Source organism: Borostomias antarcticus (genome assembly GCF_949987555.1).
Source record: "Borostomias antarcticus genome assembly, chromosome: 15".
Taxonomy (NCBI): Eukaryota; Metazoa; Chordata; class Actinopteri; order Stomiiformes; family Stomiidae; genus Borostomias; species Borostomias antarcticus.
The window spans coordinates 17,493,062-17,508,960 of record NC_140248.1 but is presented as its reverse complement, the minus strand read 5'-3'; the positions used below and the strand labels follow the sequence as shown (position 1 = coordinate 17,508,960).

The 15,899-nt window shown below is 42.5% G+C and overlaps 2 protein-coding genes across 2 annotated transcripts; one reads left to right on the top strand and one right to left on the bottom strand.

Moving 5' to 3' along the window:
- Positions 1 to 805: 805 nt before the first annotated feature.
- On the top strand, positions 806 to 3,855 carry irf2bp1 (interferon regulatory factor 2 binding protein 1). The gene is made up of 2 exons (XM_084449461.1): positions 806 to 2,820; positions 2,924 to 3,855. The coding sequence occupies exon 1, from the start codon at positions 1,008 to 1,010 to the stop codon at positions 2,793 to 2,795; it is 1,788 nt and encodes a 595-aa protein (XP_084305587.1). The 5' UTR covers positions 806 to 1,007; the 3' UTR covers positions 2,796 to 2,820; positions 2,924 to 3,855.
- Positions 3,856 to 4,146: 291 nt separating this feature from the next.
- micu2 (mitochondrial calcium uptake 2) lies at positions 4,147 to 10,401 on the bottom strand. Its single transcript, XM_084450568.1, has 12 exons — positions 10,194 to 10,401; positions 9,719 to 9,848; positions 9,586 to 9,617; positions 8,841 to 8,910; positions 8,695 to 8,742; positions 8,172 to 8,254; positions 6,823 to 6,879; positions 6,498 to 6,595; positions 5,814 to 5,985; positions 5,526 to 5,634; positions 5,227 to 5,384; positions 4,147 to 4,756 (listed from the first exon to the last, which is right to left on the bottom strand). Exons 1-12 carry the CDS (start codon positions 10,386 to 10,388, stop codon positions 4,655 to 4,657), a joined length of 1,254 nt encoding a protein of 417 aa, XP_084306694.1. The 5' UTR covers positions 10,389 to 10,401; the 3' UTR covers positions 4,147 to 4,654.
- Between the last annotated feature and the right edge of the window lie 5,498 nt (positions 10,402 to 15,899).

Here is a 15,899-nt window from a genome sequence, read left to right as displayed (position 1 = left end):
AAAAAAGTTTATTTCAAACCCAAATGTGATGTAGCATACGTTAGCCATCTTCAAAAACTATTAACGTTAGACTCACTAAACAAAGTGGCCAAGCCAACACATCACAGACATAACGTTACATGAATGTAGGCTAATAATACACAAAGTACCGGCGACCAGTTAGGTAGTTATCTGTGATTACTCGTTAGCTAGTAACTTCAATGCCTGCTATGATGGATGTGAGATAGCTAGACTTCATCGTAAGAACATCACTTAGAACCAGGACTACAGAACATCACTTAGAACATGCTCTATACTATAGAACATCACTTAGAACATGCTCAGTACCAGGACTACAGAACATCACTTAGAACATGCTCAGTACCAGGACTACAGAACATCACTTAGAACATGCTCAGTGCCAGGAAAATTAGCCTAGGATTTAGTCTATCACAACCCAGACTGGGACAAGTGTTTGACTCGTTATATAGCTAAAAAATATCTCTTAGTAATAATTTTTCTAAAGGCCTAACGTTATATACTGTACTTTCCTTCCAATTTAAGCCCTGTCAATCAAGCACCATCGAATCATCTGAAAAGTTAGCTGATGTGCGGTGGTGGCAGGGGCGCGAAATGGTTACTTGAAACACAGCTCGTGTGGCAACAGCTCGTGGTTCTCTACATGACGTGACTAACTTTGAACTCCTTCGCTCGAACCTGCCTTTCCAGGAAAATACCAGGATGAACTACAACTCCCAGAATGCCTGATGGTGACGCGTAGGTGTATCCGGTGTCTTATAACATTTTACTTCCTCCCAGACAGACCGACACGAATAACCAGAGAAAGAAATCGTCGTTAACTTTTAAAAGCTGGAATCAACAAGAGCACCTCGAGCTCAATTCCATCCTTCACAACCAATTCGAAGCATGTCGCTCGACGTGACTGAATATTGAAGAATTCTTGAAAAACAAAGACTGAAACGCGTAGGCCGCTGAAGAAAGTTTGTACGCGAGGGCCTGTAAACAACATGTCCTCCTCCTCGCAGGCATCCTCTAGACGGCAATGGTGCTACCTTTGCGATCTGCCCAAGATGCCATGGGCCATGCTGTGGGAATTCAGCGAAGCTGTGTGCAGGGGGTGCGTGAACTACGACGGGGCAGACCGAATTGAACTCCTAATCGAAACTGCGAGGCAATTGAAGAGCACCCATGGGGTTTTAGACGGTAGGTCCCCTGGCCCCCAGCAAGGCAAGCCAAGCTCTGGTGGGCCAATGGAAGGAGGTAGGCAGCATGCAGAGCGTTTAGACAGAGGGAGGGGAGAGTATGGTGTTTCCCCCCGCCTCCCCAACGGTCTGCACAGAGCTGAGGATGTGGCTATGTCAGAGGGCAGCAGGCAGAGCCCCAATACCAGACGGGCCATGGCTGTACCTGCTCTACATGGGACCATACCCCATGCCCTGATAGCCCAGGGTCTAGTTGGAGCTCCACATGGCTTATTGGCTCCAGTTTCAGGCTCCAGGGCTGGTGGCCCTCTGACCGTCTCCGCCAGTGCCATAATGGGGGATGTAAGCAGGCGTCAGGTAGTGTCGGCCATGTCGTTGGGCGTGGGTGGCGGGGCCTCGGCTCTGGTAGGTCTGGATGCAGGGGTCTGGAGGAACGGCGAGGTTATGGCCGAGCTGGCAGAGAGCGCCAGGAGCCGCGCGGAAGGCTGGCCGAACCGCCCCAAGGCAGTGCGCGACGTCCTGGCCACGCTCTGCAGCTCTGCACCGTTCAACGTCCGCTTCAGGAAAGACCATAACCTGGTGGGGCGCATCCTCGCCTTTGACGCAGGGACGGGGTCCGAGTTTGAGCTGAAGGTGTTTGTGGAGTACCCCAGCGGTTCCGGAATGGTCTTCTCTGGCATTCCGGAACTGGTCAGGCAGATGTTCCGTGACTCCGCCAAAGATGCGGGGAAAGCGGTGAACTCTGGGCTGCGCTACGTGGAGTATGAGAAGCGCCAGGGAGCCGGGGACTGGCGCGGGCTCACAGAGCTGCTGAGCGACGCCGTGCGCTCCTTCAAGGAACCTCCCATGCCCGAGGTCCTACCGCAGCCCTACCCAGATCCCGGGATGCCGATGGCGGCTGCCGGCCGCCCGGCGCCACCCAAGAGCACCGCACGGAGACGCAAAGCATCCCCGGGATCAGAGAACGGAGAGAGCGAAGGGAGGCTCATGGGAGATCACCCGGCGAGGGAGCCCTGGCCTCGAGGTGCTTACCCAGGAATGGAGCCCCTCTCTGGGATGGCCGCTCCCCAGGAAGGCCCACCCCGCTCACACAGCCAGCCTTCACCCATCTCGGCACTCATGGGAGTGGCCGAGAGCCTGAGCTCCAGCCAGATGTCCAGGGATGGCCCCGGCATGTCCGTAGCTCATTCCACCGCAGCCGGCCGTCCCACCAGCGGCAGCCCCTCCACAGCCTCTGCTGCGGTCTCCCAGGCCGCCATGGGTCAGGGTGCCAGCGGTGGACCCAGCACCACCAGCGCCGGGGAGTCCAGTAGCGGCCCCCCGGGGGCCCTGCTCTGTTGCACCCTCTGCCGAGAGCGTCTGGAGGACACCCACTTTGTCCAGTGTCCCTCCGTTCCGCACCACAAGTTCTGCTTCCCCTGCACCCGCGGCTCCATCCGCAGCCAGGGCCCGGGAGGCGAGGTGTACTGCCCAAGCGGGGAGCGCTGTCCTCTGGCCGGGTCCAACGTGCCCTGGGCCTTCATGCAGGGAGAGATCTCCACCATCCTGGCCGGGGACGGCGATGTGACGGTGAAGAAGGAGAATGACCCCTGACCCCTCAGTCCGGTTGACGTGAAAGGTGAGATGGAGAACGCACAGCACCTCCGCATATTTTCAGTGATCGACTGTTTCAGTTGTAGAATGTTAGTAACTAATTTGTTTTGTCTCTTTTTCCTTCTCAGCGGATCAAACAACACTTAGAAAGCACTTCCCTGATCTATCTACCACCTGGAGGTCAATTTGGCTGCAGTTCATCACGTGCCTCTCAGGTGCAGAAAGAAAACAGAATTACCACATAATCACCTACCAAACCAGACAACAATCGCGTTTGACGAGGGAGTTGCATCTCTGTCTGTTAGTGCTGGGCTCACCTGCAGGAGTTAGTAGTAACTAGGTAATGTCCTATAGTAATCATATTGTCCAATGCAGCAGAGGCCACAGAGGCTGTTCATGAGGCCTTGTTTTAAAAGCCCTGGACTGAAAGCACAGGTCTGTTATAAAATGACAATCTCAATGTTTAATTTGTGTTTCTATATGTTATGAATATTTAGTTGCATACTGTGTCCTACAAATGAATGATACCGATATTGATAGTACACGGGGTGTCAGAACCAGGGCACCATTGCAAATGAGACCTTAATCTCCATGGGTTTCCCCTGGATAAAGAAAGGTAAAATGAAAGATAAAAAGAACCATGCAATTATTCAGACAGAAAAACAAGAATGTTAAAAAAAAATGTCAAAAACCAGTAGGTCCTTAAAAGCCAAGGTTTGAAAATTTTAAACACATACAATGTCTCCTATGTATGCTCTTTTATTACATATATTGTATGTCAAAAATGTGAATTTACTTTCCATGGCTATGTAATTTCTATTTTTGATACAATACAAATTTATATGTATGAGTTTATAGTAAGTGATGAAGACCAAAGATGGCTATGTAATTTTATTGTATTGTAGCTGTATGCTGTATCCACTGATAACCTTTGGCGTCAGTCACTATTTCTTGATCTGTCACAAAGTATGCTTGATGGTTTTGTGTCTCCAATATTTACTTTCTAAACTGTCCCAAATATATATAAAGTAAGATAATTAGCACCACATGCTTCAATGGTTAACCTACATACTCAAATGTGATCTTAAGGGTCAACTCTATAATAAATTACTGAATAGTTGTCACTGTGGTGTCTTTGTCTGGTTGCTTTTTTGAGCAATTTATATCTAATACAATGACTGTTCAACATAGTTGTGTTCAGAGAGCGTGTCAAATATTCTGTGTTCAAAGAGTCTTATGACAATCCTGTTCGATGGAACACCATATCTTTATACTATACCTATGAGATGCCAAAGGAAATCTCACACCCCTGTTGAGTCTTATTTTCATGCATACACATTTGACACTGAAGACAAGTCCTCAGACTTTATTTTTCAACGGAACACCATTTCCCACAAATTCAACACTTTTAAAAATGTAAATGAAATACCACAGTTAAACTTTGTAAACAGAGTCTAAAAAGCGCCACATATTTTAAGGGCATTTCATATGTCAAATTCATAGACTTTTAAATCATATGTGAGGCAAACATCACAACAAATTCCATGATTATGATACAAAAGTGTAAACACAAAACACCCATATACCGATAGGCCAGTATTACAACACACTGTCATCAAAATACAATTTTCAAAAACATACGTATATTATTATGAGAGAGAAACTTGGCATTGAACGTTGAAGGTGGCATTATCCCTTGATGTGAGTGAGACAGCTGGACAGCCATCAGTGCAGTAGCTCCACACAGGGAGTGTGTTAGCAAACAGATTACAGGAAAGTTTCCCACACCGAACCCATGGCTCTTCAGAAGGGACTGCCCATCCCTCGTCTCAGAGGGTCTCCTGGGAAACCATGGCTCTTCAGAAGGGACTTCCTGTCTCTCGGAGGGCCTCCTGGGCACCCTTCAGAGTCTCCCTCTTCACACATTTCCAGTAGCCTGTGAGGCCGTACTGAGGCTGCACCTGTGGACATGACATCACAAGCATTATTAACCACCAATTCCATCACCGAGGAGACAAGCGCAACACACACTTAATATTGAAATGGCACACCTCTCCTGTCGTCTGCTATACTCTTTTGAAGTTGTGGTTAAATGGAGATTAGGTCAATTTACCATAAAGCTGGTCAAATTCCATATTAAAGCCTGTTCAAACTTTCAATTGTCCTAGTCTTCTCAAATTAAATGATTGCCGGAATCTCACAATTAAAGGCATTGATTGAAGAAGATTCAGCAAGACAAATACCATTGGTAAAGCCACATAATACGTTTATGTGAAGGGAGGACTTTTAAGCATCCGTTGGCAGGTGCAACGAGAGGGGACATTTACATGTTTAAAATGTGCCTGCTTATCAGAGGTCTGAATACAAACAACTTTTGCAGCTTATCTTTTGTATTAATAACTTCAATAAGTTGCAGCAGACGAATCTCTACCTTCAGCCCCCTGCGTACTCGGTCCTCCATCACGCCGATGAACTCCTTGTGACTCAGGCAGTTATCTCCGTCCAGATCAAAGATCTTGAACACGGTGTCCAGAACATTCTCTGACAGGTCATGTCCCGTTGCAATTTTCACAGCTCGTTTAAACTGGGCTGCAAAAGACGAGAGGGAAACACGGTGTGTGTAAGAGTGTACGGCTTCTTCAGACAGACCTTTACTACTAGGACAACTCTCACTTAACTAGGACAACTCTCACTTAACTAGGACAACTCTCACTGAGAAAACTAACTCACCCATTCCTATCGGACGGTTGGATTCACTTATCATTTTCACAGAGAAGGCAAAATCCTCCAGGTTGTTGGTAAAGAGGCAGAACACTTTGAACTCACTAAAGGTGATGCTCTATAATAGAATAGAAATAATGTTTTAAATCACATGTTGTAATGTGATTTAACAACTGAAATTGGATCGTTCTCTTCAGTCAAGAAGAACAAAGCTAGCACAAATGTACATATATGTATAGCGTTGCCGTGTTCTACTTCAGCCTCCAGGATGAAAGTGCAGCTGTCGAGGTACTGCACCTGACCAGTGGGGATCCTCTTCCTCATGTTCTCCCAGTAGGCCTCGTTATCCTCCTCGTTGGTGTAGTGCAGCAGCCACTCAGCAAAGTCCTCCCTTCGCATGGTGTCCATACCCCTGGAGAACTGCAGGAACTCCATCTCCTGCACCTCCGCCTGCAGATCCTCCATGAACCTAGAGCAAAGAGGAGGTGACAGTAGATGAACCTAGAGCAGAGAGGAGGTGACAGTAGATGAACCTAGAGCAGAGAGGAGGTGACAGTAGAGGAACCTAGAGCAGAGAGGAGGTGACAGTAGATGAACCTAGAGCAGAGAGGAGGTGACAGTAGATGAACCTAGAGCAGAGAGGAGGTGACAGTAGATGAACCTAGAGCAGAGAGGAGGTGACAGTAGAGGAACCTAGAGCAGAGAGGAGGTGACAGTAGAGGAACCTAGAGCAGAGAGGAGGTGACAGAAGACAAACTAGACAGGGACAGGCGGTGGACAGAGTAGCAAAGGAATGGATACACTATCCTGTTTGTAAATCTACACAAAACAGAATTGGGCAACATGACGACCACAAGAAGAAGAGACGCCAGAAAAGGAAGTATGTAATAACACTACCAAGAATATACAGTTACCAAGTAAGGCTTTGACAATGTAAATTACAATGAAAGACATGGTAACAGCAAACCACAAACACTGCACCTCTGAAAATCCTTGTATTGAAGCTTGTTTCCTCCATTTCTTCCAAAGAAGAAAGCCTGTAGTGTGGTGTTCACCCCATCCACCTCAGCAACTGGTTTCTGTAAGATGACACCTTCTTTCAACACTCCCTGCCTTTGTATTGCTAACAAGTACCAGCATGTTAGAAATATGAGTAAACATTTTCCTTTTTGAGTCGGAGCACAATGGTTCATATTTCCACCATCCATACCATTACACTTTCAGTCAAAGGAAATATATTTCATAAACAAAATTCAGTAGTCAATGTGTTTGACCCATCATGTAGAAATAAAAAAACTTGACTCACGTCTGTGGCACCTTCCTTAGGTGCCTTATCTTTTCTTTGTCCAATGATGTTTTTCAGCTTTAGCGTAAAAAAAAGAAGTACACAATTATTATTGTAATAATAAAAAAAACAAAAAACAAAACACTTGTCATGGTTTGTAGTCCTCAGAACCAACTGATAACGGATACGTACCTCCTATTCATCTGAATTATCCGTGAAATGTCAGCAATAACAGAGAATGTGTCATACGTTAATTAATTAGTTATCAACTTCCCATGGTGACCCACTCTATAAACCAGGGTTCCCCAGGCTGGGGTCCAGCTCAACACACCGTACGGGTCATAACCCTCCCCCTGACCCTCGCACTGAGGCACACTAGACCAGGGTTTCCCAACCTGGGGTCCGGGCTAGACAATTTGAGGCCTTAATATTAGCTAGACAAATATTTTTCAAAGAATCATGTTATTGACATGACAGCAATTTAAAAAAAATACATGATCATATCTGATGAAAGGTCAAAAAGCCTTTTACCATTTCGATTCAACACATTAATCTGAGACTATGAATCATGTCAACATTAGTATTACTGCTACACTGGCGAAACATTTCATTGTACCCTAACTTACACCTCATGGATTTTGCGCACATATAAACACACACAGACTGGACATTCACAGAGATTTGGGGGGGGGGGAATTCCATCAGGTATAAGTTAGGGGGGCTCTGAGGAAGAAAGGTTGGGAACCCCTGCTCTAAACCATGAGACATAAGAAACCAATTTTTCTCCATGCATCCTTTCCCTACGTGAACATTTAGTCTTTTGAGCCAAGTAAAGTCATCGATAAGCCCTACTTCGAGAGTTGTAGGACGTGCTGAGTGCTGACATGCAAGGACGTAGACCTCACACAACAGTACAAAACACAATTGAGGTCTGTAAGGATAAAAGGCCCATTATTTATTATAAATACACCAACCTCTGCTCTAACCAACCTCTGATCTAAATTAATCACACCACTATTAGTTGTGAACAGGAATGTCAACCTCAAGCTTTCTGTACTTTATTCTGTGCAACTCAAATCGAGGCAGGAGAGACCGGCGCAGAAACAAATCCTTCAACACATGACAACATAAAGAGCAAACATGAGCAGCTGACAATGCGCTCTACTCTCACCTTGTAGCCTGTTGACATCAGTGGCAGCATCGATATTATGCGGCAGCGATATTTGGGGTATTACGGTTGCATACTGGAGATAGATACTTATCTTGATAGCATTACTGCATAAAGTATAACTAAATACATTACAATTCATTATAACAAATAATTTAGCTGAATCCCCTGTGAGGAACCTAAGAAAAAGTCACAGGCCTACCTTGAGAAACTCTTTTCTGTCCACATGCTCATTGCCATCAATATCAAGCATTTTGAAAGCAATATGAAATCCTGTACGTGGCTCTGAAATAACAATGCATTTCTGTTAACAAACACATCTCAGGCCTATGGGGCTGTTGCAAAGGACAAGGAACATGACATGAATAACATGCAACAATGCACATTTGCGTTTTTGATGCACTACACATACATTTTTGTACTGTATAATAATGCATTGTTTTTTAAAATGTATTTATTATCTTGCATTTATTCTATTGCTGCTTCAAGGCAGAGGAGTCAAAACCCAAGAATTGTACTCGACTATACTTGTATGATAGATGTAACAAATAAAGGATCTTGAAACTAGTGTAAATAGACAAAGACAGGTAGCACAAAACTGAGCATGCAGGTTCCATTGCACGGAAACGGGTGGCTCGGGGCAGATTGAAGTGTGTGTACGTGTGTGTGTATGTGTGTGTATGTGTGCGCGTGTGTGCGTGTGTGTTTGGGTATCTTTAACTTACTGATCAAAATAGTCAGTAGGAAAAGGTACTCTGTGTAGGATATCAGGCCTGCAACAGACAAAGTACCACATCTGGCTGTTACATTCATAGCATAATATGGCATTACTGTAGACAGCTCTATATGACCAAATGACTGCCCTTCATACCTTTGTCTCCAAAGTTTCTGAACAGACTACTGCCTGCCTCAGCCGGAATCGTCAGCATCTCATCCACCTCCTGCAAGGATTACACACAGAACAAGCGCACAGTAAACAAACATATCGTCCCCGCCCATGATGCATTGCACGTTTGTGGTAATGAAGGAGTGGAAATGTGATATTTTCTCTCCTAGAATGCATTATTCAAAGTGTGTTCTCTGCCAATGAACATAGAAGTACAGAGCACTGAGCTACAGTGCTATTCAGATACTCATTGTGTCTGAGGTGTGAGCCTCTGGCCGCCTACTCCAACATGGAACCCAGAAGTAAAGGAACACTGCAGAACATCCAATGACCGAACCCCACAAAGGGCAAGACTAACGTCATCATGGTTGGACACATAGCTAACAACTAATAATACTTGTACCCACAATGCACCTAGCCTTGATGTCAACCTATGATAATCCTAACATTTAGAACAAGCACCAAAAGAGCTACTAAACACATCAAGCTCTGAATTCTGGATTTAGAAAATAAATGGGCCCATAGCCAAATAGACTATATACATTAACTGAGACATAAAGCATAGTTTTTTTTATGTACAAAGCAAAATGTTCTTGGAAATGGGAAAAATCAACAGTGGCAACAGCAACAAACTAACTGTTCCACCTGGAATGAGGAAAAACCATGAAATAAACCATTTCCCATATTTTTGAAAAGTTCAATATTCCACAGTAATGATTGCAGCACTTACCTCTTTGGTTAAAACCTTCTTGTGCAACTTCCCTACAAGTACATAATATAAAAGGTGAAGAACAAGGTTAATCCTGACAGAAGATCTGTGCCCAGGGGCAACCTCATCAAGAAGCTGGCATGATCATACTTACGATCCATATGCTCCAACATCACAGAGAAGAGGAAGTCTCTGGGTGTCATGTATGGTTCCTGCTCATATATCATGGAGGCAAACTGGTTGAAGCGTATCCTTCTGGGAGACAGTCGGGGCACTGTCGTTTCCTAAAATCGTACGTAGGGGACAGAACAAACAGAAAAACACAGAGCTGGCCAGTTAGGTCGCTAGCTAGATGGCAGTCGTCTGTGCCTGTCAACAACCAGCACTAACCAAGGAGGTTATAGTAACAGTTCAGTTGATCTGGGGGCTGATTCAAAGTATTTGTTTAGACTAACTTAGTGCGCGGCTAGAGACCAGCGTTGGCTACATTGCATTGGTTGGTAGCTAGGTTGCTCATCAGCTACATGCCAATAAAAGCGCAAAAGCTAAAATGAGTCAGCGACGTTACACACTTTTGACAATGTTTGAAAGGCGCGTCTCTTGCACCGACGAATAGCTAGCTATCTTACCTTTTCCTCCTTAGCATAGAGCGTGAAGGGTAGAGGTGTCCTGTTAAGTTCATAATGGTAGTACACCAGTCCGCTTCCAATCAAAGACCCCAAAATACCAGGCCCCAGGGCACGATGGGGTGTCCGCGTTCTTAACACCCAAGGCCTCCTCAAAAAGCTTCGCACAAGCACAGCTACTCGGCCCAAACTAGCCATCTTGGGAACACGACTTTCCCTGTTGTCTCGCTTCGACACACCCTCTTCTCAAGACTCAAGAGGATTGTGGGATATGTAGGCTAGTTACTGGGTTGAGCCAGTGTCAATCAAGGTTAATCTATCCTGCTTTATCCTAATTACTTTCATAGAACTAAGACCATAGGTAGACGGAATGTTGCCATTTTGTGAATGAATGTAACGCTTAAAACTAAATGTCTGTAATAATTGCTTAGACATAACCATGCATTTTGGTTGCTTTACTGTCCCTGCCTCACTTTTCAAAAAAGCTGGAGTAGCCTACACGATTAACTCAGGTGTGATATAAATATCTCCAAAGTATCTTGATTACAAGCATAACTTTACCCCTCACAATGCACCTATATGTAACAATACATCGTAAGTAACAAATCAATTTTCTTTGAAGAATGACCAAATATTAGGTGTGTTAAAGATCTCTTGGTAATATTCTTGACAACAACAATTTAATGTTATCCCAAACAAAATTGCAGTCATTCATTCTAATCCACCCTAGTCTTATACATTTGGTAAACGGGACACAATAACATTCACACATGCTTACCTCCTTCATACATTGGGTAATTTAACTTATTAGATTATATAATGTCATAATAAACATATCAGACAACTAGTAGTTATTTCCAGACCAGTTGAATATGAACTATAATCCAATTTTTGATGTTGACATTACCAACAAGATAATAACAAAATACCTCTCTTTCCCCATTACCCCCAAAGCAAAGAAAAAAAACATATTACACAAAAATAAATATATTAAATTAAGTATATCCTTCAAATATATTTATGAAACTAAGATTTAATATGGAAGGAAAAGATTGCAGATTTTGTGGGAATGACATACAAAACTAATGTGAAACATATATTTTCTTTTCTTGCATTCACACAAATTATTTCTGGATATCTGTTCATGATTGATTATATGATTGGTTATACTTGACCATAAGGAACAGAGTGAAATCTGGACTCATCAAACGAAAATAATAAAATATGTATCTGTGTGAAGGGGAAGAAACATGTGAGGAACAATAACAAAAGCTACAGTATCATTAGTGATCGATCTCATTCACATTCCTTATAGTAGGTATCAAAGGTGTTTTATGAAAGAAAGAGGAATGATATTCAATATTACATGTACACTGTAATAAACAATAGATCAGACTTGAATGCATGGGCCATAAACCCTAGCCCTTGTGACTTTATAATATACGTAGTGTTTTGCAGTAGGGGTTGGTGGAGTGTTAGACATATTTTTGAAAAAGCAGTGAGTGAAGATAGAATTCTTAACCAATGAATATAAATCAAAGAATAAAAGGCTCAAGATGATCATGTGGTGGAGAAAGTGGGTATAGATTTGGTACCTCACTGACTTTCTTGCATTTTGTGTAATCATCAGTTTTCTCATGTAAATGTTCAGCAACATAATAAAAAAGACAATGTCAATATTAAGGGATGAACAGAGTTTATGAGACAATACCATATTTCATATTTCAACAGACAGATATTGGCCGATGTTACTCCAGTCAATTAAATAAACAAATCAGCATTAAAATGTACATTCTTAAAAGACATACATTGAGTTGTGCAGACTTTGTGCAATACTGTATACATGTATATTTCTTATAGACCCTGCGTCACCACTAGCGTTTTACACTGTGCAATGGGGCAGTGCTTTAGTGCAAAACAAAAGTTTGATGAATTTTTATTTTTCACATCACCAATTATTCATATTTCCACTTGCGCCTGTTGAAAACTGCAAGTAGCTCTGATGAGTTTTAGTATTTCATTGATCGTTATAACAGGGCTACAGAATACAGCATACAAATGTTTTATTTGATCCAACATACTGTACATAAGCAAATATTTTGAGCTTACTGATCTGAAGCATTATAACCTCTAAACATAAACACAGTTTTAAAAACACCAGCCCTTCAATTGACGTCCATCATTGATTTGCTTCCTTAGTTGTCAGAGCTATGGTTCATTATATCCCCAGATGGCTTTATGAATACTATAAGGTATGGAAGACACTGACATTTTATTTTCTTTATACAAATAATAAAAAAAGAAAAGAGGACAGAACAACAGTTTAATACCTACATTTAGGTGTCATAACACTTGACAAATGACCCTTGAAATGTGCTCCAAGAGATAAAAGTACCAATGCTTGGAACTGGAGCACTTGGGAGTTGGTCATATGGATTAAGTCCATGAGTTCTAATTCCTACCACAGATAATCAACAATTCCAATTTATGATCATGTTGGTGTTATAATGACAGTAGAGGTTAAGTAGGAAACATAGGAATCACTCAAATTTCCCTGCCCAGATCAAGCTTTTAGACATATTTTGAAACACTGAATACAGTTTAAAACACTGAATTCAACACCAGGGTGGGTCTCTCTTATACTTTATAACTATCTAGAATATCAGTTTTGCACAGATCCTTTGATGGTGATGAGTCTGTGTCCTACTGTACACACCACCTTTCACTTCAGCAATTAAGGATGTTTACACAGAGAAACAATGTATTAGCAGCAAGGTATACGGTATTCTAAAGGTACACACTGTCACACTGCATCTCAGAAAAGAAAAACACAAAATCACATAAATGTATTCTAACCAACCTTGAGGACAGGGTTTTATGCTCTTATGTTTAATGTACAGTAGTAAGTATATGACTAATGAAACATACTACTGTAGAAATTAAATAGTCTCTTATCATCATGGGATTCTGATCTGTAGCTGAAGAAACACTGCAATTTGTAGTGGGCTAAACAACAGCAATGGCAAAGCAGTATCTTCCCCTTTACAGCCCAAACTGTGATATTGCAATGAAAGGTCCAATGCTGGAGAAATATACATTCAACAATATAAAATCAATTAGCTAAGTGCAAATAACTGACTATTTTCTGTACCTCTTCAAGCTAATTTTGAGTGATAAAGCATTGACATTGCACATTTATAACCACTTAAGACAATTCAGATTGAAGCAAACAATGAATTATGCATTGATGGTATATGCATATTTGTGGTCACTGACCAAGCGTCATATCCAAATTGTTTTTTGTGTAGTTACTAGTATGACACAAGCTCCATATCAGTTGCCAAATACCAATTCAGACTAGCTAGCTTTCTGTTGCTTTTATTGAAGCCTGTTAGCAAGCAGCAGAACATCCAGTGCACCACTCAAAACCTTAGTATTACTATTAGTATTAATAGTATTACTACTTAATAAAAAAGCCTCCGCTGTTGCTAGCAAACCCGTATGACCAATGAAATAAAATGGACACATAAACATGAAATAGAACTACCTACAGTATAAACAGTGCTGCCTTCCCTTGTAAAACACATGTTAAGTGTAACTTGATATTGGTGTATGTATATACACTTCCATTTAATAGTGGCTCATAATTTGCATATTTTTTCAGTCGAATGGAATAAACAGTAATATTGTGATTTTTTTTTTTTAATTTAATTTCTGCTTAATAGAAAATCATAATCTTAACCCACTTCAGTCCAGAGAACTGTAATAGGATTGATTGGTACTATACATACAAAGATATGTATATACAATTTAATGACTGGATAGAGAGCATTCTACACATAAATCTTCCTCAGACAGACAAAATGCAAACTATTGTCTCAAAATGAAAGACAAGGGGGAACAAGACGTTATTGTACGTTCTGGAGATTTTGACTTACTATTTATTTTTTATTTTTTTACTTTTCAAAAACCATTACAATCCATATAAAATATATTGGGATAATATAACAGAAAAAAAAACAGCAAAAGGATACTGCTTTTTAATTTGTCTCTCAGGTCAAAGATCATTCATGGGAGACCCTCTGGTTTGTCGGAAAAATATCCTCCGGTTCTCATCCTGTACTTAGATCCCAGTAGACAAGCCTCTCTTACATTTAATTATTGCAATTAAAATTCAAGACTGGTCAACATCTCATGACCAAACATGAAGGCATAAGTGTAAAAAGTGCACAAGACTTTGTCATGCCATGTTCTTTTGATTTAATATGTGTGATGTACACACAGGCCTGAAACCATAAGTCGTGTTGGGCATCCTTGAATGGAACTGGGGTTGATGAGTTTCGCAGAGGTTGGAGATACTAGGTTCTCCTGACATGGGCCTGTGGGCAGTTCATCCAAAAATTGATTAATTCCATTAACTCAAGTGAGTAATATCAGCATTCCATTATAAAACCATGATTCAGGAATAGCAATGTGGCGGCTTTTGAGAGAAATGTGATTAGCATACATGGATGTGTTTGAGAGTGTTGGAGGTGTAGAACTGCAAGCTACAATGGACAAACAATATAATTCACATTTGCAATGTTTTCTTGTTTCCTTTCCCTCTCTCTCAAACAAAGAGGAGAAATAAAAAAGTATATTGCTTCAGAAAAAAAGCTTTTTAAAATATTGTGAGACATTTCATTCACCACTGCTTGGGTTGTCTAGACAGAGCATTACATTATCAGTCATAGGTATATATATATATCTACTGAAATATGCTGTGAATCCAAGAGATAAACGATCAATGAGGAGTCATGACTGTGACTACTGTAATTCCTGTGACCACATGGTGGCGCTGGTCCATCTCCTGCCATCCTCCTACCTACCAGCAGGGGGCACAATGCAACGACTGATGTATAGTATATGACCTGGGCGAGGGGACGGGGGGCTGAAAGATCAGTCTGTCACAGTTACAATAGGCAGTCCAGGGACCCTGGCCTCAGGATGTCACAGCTCGGTGAGGGAGAGAGAAAGAGAGAGAGGACGCGCACACAACTTCACCCCCTCTCCCTCCATCTCTCCTGCTCACCCCCTCCTGGAGTCAGAGGGTTAAGTTAGATTGGAGGGGACGAATAGCATGAGGCTGTCCTCCATGACCCGCTGTTCATTTGCTCTTCCCTGACGCGCTGGAGCCCCCCGCCCCGCCCTCCCCCCCCCTGTCGCCCCGGTCAGACGTGTCGGCCTTCTCGGAGCCCTCGGCCTTATCGGACCGCTCCTCCTCCTCGACGCCCAGCTCCGATCTCTCTGACCTGGCGTCTGCGTCGCCCTCAGACTTCTCCTTCCTCTCCGAGCGGTCAGGATCCGTGGAGGAGGTGGTGGGCTTCTCCCACTTGGCGATCTCCTCATGCTCAGTGATACTGGTGGTGATGTTGTTGATCCACGCCTTCAGGTCCTCCTTTAGAGGACAGAGAGAGACGTTGGATTGTTATGGTTATACGACTGTTTACAGTTAGTGTATTTTAATTGTTGTATTGTATTCCAATGTGACAGTGGACAAAAGAGTGAACAAAACAATAGGGTGGCAAGGGCAATAAGCTTATTTGAAACGCTTCTTACCTCATCCTTAGCATGGAATATATAGTCATTTCCATCATTTTTTCTGTTAGAAGAAAAAAGGGAGACCCTTTGAGAACTTCGTTATAGCTTTATGATTGCTCATTTAAATGT